The sequence below is a fragment of the Zootermopsis nevadensis genome, unplaced genomic scaffold (assembly GCF_977971745.1).
Source record: "Zootermopsis nevadensis isolate Lab colony 2312 unplaced genomic scaffold, Znev_1.0 Znev_ptg000030l, whole genome shotgun sequence".
Classification (NCBI taxonomy): Eukaryota; Metazoa; Arthropoda; class Insecta; order Blattodea; family Termopsidae; genus Zootermopsis; species Zootermopsis nevadensis.
Window position 1 is genome coordinate 12,326,118 of NW_028259162.1, and position 5,068 is coordinate 12,331,185.

Below are 5,068 nucleotides of genomic sequence, written 5' to 3' on the forward strand. Positions count from 1 at the left end.
CATGAACCGTACAATTCAGCGTTCCATACATGAAAAATATCACGAATTAAAGATATCCATACTCTGTGGCCCTACGTAGTGCACGAATACAATTTCACTCATAATATCAACGTCCAACGTACTTCCGACAGCTTCCAGCCTTTCATTAACTAAACAGCTACAGATCTAGAACTATATAGATGGTGAACGTGTCGCCATCTCGCAGTTCGCGAGATATACATCGCGATACCCAGTCCAGAATGGACGAATACGAATATTCTTATCTCGCCGTTCTGTGTATTGAACATACTAAATTGCGTTTCACGGTATATCAAAAGGGAGGAAAATAAATATGCATATGTGTAAGAAATGTATAATAGAATATTTGTATAGAGCGAAACTGAAAGTGATTGTCCTAAGTGTAATTTTAATAGGCGTTTTCATACTGATCTATCAAATGACATATTTGGATTTCCCACGTGATGATGAATTCTTAAATTACAGTGGTTATAGTAAAGTCATCCAGAATGAAAAGAACATGCTGTTAAAGGGAGTTCACATAAGTGACATTTCAGTATACACACCTAATGAACGAGGAAATTTTGTGTGTGTCCATACCAGGGAAGAAATTGACTTTTCAAGAGTAAATGACGATTTTTGTGATTGCCTTTTTGATGGCAGTGATGAACCAGGAACAAGTGCTTGTCAGAATGGGAGATTTTATTGTGATACCCAAAATAATATTGGACATTCAGGTACGTTAGGCCGAATCCACTTATGAGAGTTCAAACTATGAAATGTTTGTAATTTATTCACAAGGTGTATGTGGTGTTCCAGAATCCGTTCCGTCGAGTTACGTCAATGATGGAATATGTGACTGCTGTGATGGATCAGATGAATGGACTCAAATCCGTCTCCCCTTTAGGCTGGAGGGTTGGTATTTCAATAAAAGGCTGACACAGATGGTCAGACATAACCAGCCATTTGTGTATTCATTTCATGCACATTGTGTTTAATAACAAATTCAAGAGTATTAAATACAAAAGCAAACATTTCCTTACTGTAGTCATTATGAAGGTAAAGTACCTGCCCTGTTTGTTATCACACTGCTTTAACTCCTTGTATTTTACATTCCTATGTTATATCTTAGAGAGGTTACAGAGTTGTATGAACATTGTTAAATACTCCTCTGCTTAGAGGCAAAGACAGTATATCCTCAATATACTGCAGGTATGATCATGCCCCCCAGGATGTAAGATTTGATAAATGATTTCACATGGGTGTTGATGCTTCCCCCCCTCGGTATATCAAGGGTCTACTCAATGTTCTGTTACACACTCTGAAATAACATTAAAATACATATATTTTCAACCACTTGAAAGATTTCTTAGTACTGGAATCTATTAATTAAAAAATAACATACATCTTCTAAGAAAGTGCTATTTCTTTTGACATGTACACACATACAAACACAGATTCAGCAAATTCTGGTGACCTTGTCATTGGTGGATTAATGCTCCCATGAATGATGACCTTTACTGGCCTCTGCCAACCCCAGACAAATCTGGAATCAATTTCTGAGGTAGGGGCCCACAGGATAGATCCTGTTATGACCATTGATAGGATGAGTATGAGAAAGGTTGGCAGAGTTTTCCACAGTTTTACTTCAATATTATTTCACTGTAGCACTTACTCTTCACAACAGTGTTTTATATTTGATTTAAATATATAAACTCCAAATATTAATTTTTCATATCATTTAAATTTAAAGGTGGCTTTTAGCTTTAGTCTGTATATATACAGGTATATTTATGTTAGTCTGAATACTGTCCATTCTCATGTCTGTCTTATTAATGGTTTCAGAATCTGTGCAGAAGAATTTGAGAAGATATCAATCACCATGTCCAAACCTTTGTGTTAAATAGAATCTTGTGCAAGATATGAATGTCATGTCAGTATTAAATTATATAGAATGTATTACACCTTCAATCAACACTGTCTTCTGAGATGCTTAGCCTTGAAAACTTTGCAAGTTTATTGTGTGGTTTTGTAACATAAGTAGAATCAGATTCTATATTTACAAGAAAGTTAAAACTTAAATAATTTTTACTCATATAGGTTAAGATCATCAAATCTATATGTTGGTGTACTTGGCTTTTGTTTCTCTGAATTGCTGGTATTTTCCAATAAGTCCACGCTTGTCACAACCCAGAACAACTCTTCATTGCCATAAGGACAAACAAATCTTGTATTTAAATTTGTAGGTCACACATACTGCTTCAAGCTTAATCTTCCCCCCCCCCCCCCCCCCAGTCATATTTATATTTAAATATCAAGTAACAAAATTAAAGTAATGATGAATACAAGTAGTAAACGTGATCATGTGTGGTATGCTTTATGAATCCAACTTCTGCAGTAATCTTGACAAAATGTTTTTTAATATAGCATGCATACAAGTATTTTCACCTACCAGTTTAGGTAATACTGTGCCTTCATAAGAAAATTAATTTATGTACATATGAAAGCAAATAGTTTTATATTCTGAGCCAAACAAAATGCAGGTAGCTTTCTTCCATTTTATTAATGTGAAATCTTGATATTTTTGTCTCTTAGCCAAAAAACTGAAGATTAAAACACTTAAAACGAATGTACCCATTTAAATGGGTATGAAGTAAGTCTCTGTATAATGAATTCTTCTTGGACTACCAGCCACATCAGGTGTTTTTTGTTATTTAAAAAAATAACAAGGGACTACAGATATTTAAAAACAGTGCTAATGCAAGAGAAGACACTTCATGCTTTGTATTTTCCACTGGCTTAATTTAGGATAATTCATAAGTGAGGTTAAAATGGACTGAACATTTGGATAGGGCAAACAAGAAAGATGATAGGAATTACTCATGGAAGGTGACCACTTGACAAGTGGATGAAATAATCACAGCATGGTTTAATCTGGATTTATAGTGTACTGTTAGCAATAATCTTATGCGCTCTAATGGGGGGGAACATACTAGCTGTTGTGTCTCTTATTTGTTAAGCAGTAGATATGAGTTTTGCATTCCATGTGGGAATTTACAGTAGTCATAATCTCAGGAAGTTTGTTATGAACAGAACGTAGTAGTCATATTGTAAACCAGTGTTTTCAAAATATTACAAATGGCAGATGTATGAAATTTCACTTGTACAGTTATAATACACCAGTATTCTATAGATCTATATATATAGGTGGTGTTTTGTTCCCCTTGAGTTCATATTTGGCAATAATCAAATACCTTCAGTTTCAAAATGCTGCTTTAAAATTGCAACATGTCATCAGTCTGTAATGAAACATTAAACGTAACACAATAAAGAATATCAATATACTATGATTTATTACTCTTTCCTTCATGTGCAGTATCTGGAAAAGATGAGAATATTATAAGCAGTGTGAGGGGCAAGGAATCTTGCATAATTCTTCCTTTTTTCCTTACAGATCATTTCAGAGCCTTAAACTATGCTGTTAGATCTTTCCTGGGATGTAACAACAGTAGTGCCAGAACTTGAAGTTTGGTATTAAGTTAAACTTCATTTGGGTGTGTGTCCCACTAACATGCCACTGAACTATAACCAGATATTTAAAGTGCAGCTGGCAGCCCCATTGTATGAATGTATATCTCCTGTTACAGTATTATAAAGGTTAAGGAAAGGTATACACAAATTTTACTGCTCTTGTAAAAATACCAAGTTGTCCTTTCGCCTAAGCAATATGCCATGAAGACATATGAGCAAGTGAAGGTAAGCTATATATACAGTAAAACCTCTCTAACTTGGACACTTGCGGTTCCACGATAATGTGTCCAACTTAGAGGGGTGTCCAGGATAGAGGGAAAGGGGAAAATCATCCTTTCAAATTGTCGTGTAATAACAATGTGGTAATTGTAGAGTATTATGGAGCCCTTCCCAAAAAGGAAATTATTGATAAGAAAAATCAAAAGGGTAAATTAAATTTTTACAAATTTTGTTTTCAGTAAATTAAACTTGCATGGATAAGCTCAAAGGGAAGAGCACTGATACTTTACGTTTACCGACAATGTAATCGCTTTACTTACATAATCTAACTACTGTAGGCTTGCTTGAATTAAGAATTAATGACAATAATAATAATCTTTTGAAACCCACTCTCGTGGTTGCACATTACACCCCAGCCTCAATGAAATTTTAAATGTTCAGAATGTATTCTTTTTAATTGTACTTAAGGCATTAGCTCAACATATGATGTCACTTATTTCTTGTAAAAAAGTCCGTCACAAAACACTGCTTTTTTGCTTTTATCTTTGAATTTGTCCATCCTCTTTCTAATTTTTGCCGCAATCCGAATAAAGTTTCAACCATTCCTTCTTGGTTATGAGCGAAAGCATACCGTTCCAATTTCTGTTAACACTGTTTAACTCAGTTGCAAGCATTGTACTGACAAAGTTAAAACTGTACCAGTAATACGTACTGTAGTCCAGTGAAGGGTTCAACAAAATAATTCCATTGATGTATTCAAAGTCTCACACCTTCAACCATAAGGTAATCCTCAGGTAGAAGGCATTCATAAGTCATAAATTCAAAGCAACAAAATACTAACTGTAAACGTTTCCCATAAAAGCATTGAAGCTAAGTGCATGAACCTGTCCAACTTACAACAAAAGGGGTGTTCAAGTTCCAGGATAAAGAGGTGTCCAAGATATAGGGTGTTGTGGACATGTAAAATTATAGGATATTCGCCGGTTCCAATTAAAAGTGTCCAATATAAAGGGGTGTCCAACTAGAGGGGTTTTACTGTATATTATTAACATCAGTGACGGAAGTGAGTGGTCAACTTCACAATCTGGCCACTACAACCCAGACACACTGGTTTTGGCATGGAAGTGAAGAGAAATAATTCCCACTTGTGCCAAGTACTTCCTTGGTCATCCAGCCTGTAACCAGTCACTTTACTGGTTGCTGTATACAGAGAAACCCATTAGAAATCACATGGGACCGTACTGATCTGTACCACTCCTATCTTGTTTTTCCTGCAAGTTAAATTACTAGGTTAGCTTCTGAAGTTAAGAGAAGGCAGAAA

The 5,068-nt window shown here is 35.2% G+C and overlaps 1 protein-coding gene across 1 annotated transcript; it reads left to right on the forward strand.

Annotated features, from left to right (window-relative positions):
• Window positions 1–331: 331 nt before the first annotated feature.
• LOC110839663 (uncharacterized) lies at window positions 332–3,347 on the forward strand. Its single transcript, XM_022084066.2, has 3 exons — window positions 332–734; window positions 817–912; window positions 1,843–3,347. Exons 1-3 carry the CDS (start codon window positions 332–334, stop codon window positions 1,902–1,904), a joined length of 561 nt encoding a protein of 186 aa, XP_021939758.2. The 3' UTR covers window positions 1,905–3,347.
• The last annotated feature ends 1,721 nt before the right edge of the window (window positions 3,348–5,068 follow it).

Excerpts from the sequence above, each read along its gene's own strand:
- LOC110839663 (XM_022084066.2), top strand. The coding sequence starts at position 332 with ATGCATATGTGTAAGAAATGTATAATAGAATATTTGTATAGAGCGAAA. Across the intron at positions 735-816 it reads AAATAATATTGGACATTCAG|AATCCGTTCCGTCGAGTTAC; the intron begins GTACGTTAGGCC and ends GTGGTGTTCCAG. Across the intron at positions 913-1,842 it reads TCTCCCCTTTAGGCTGGAGG|AATCTGTGCAGAAGAATTTG; the intron begins GTTGGTATTTCA and ends TAATGGTTTCAG.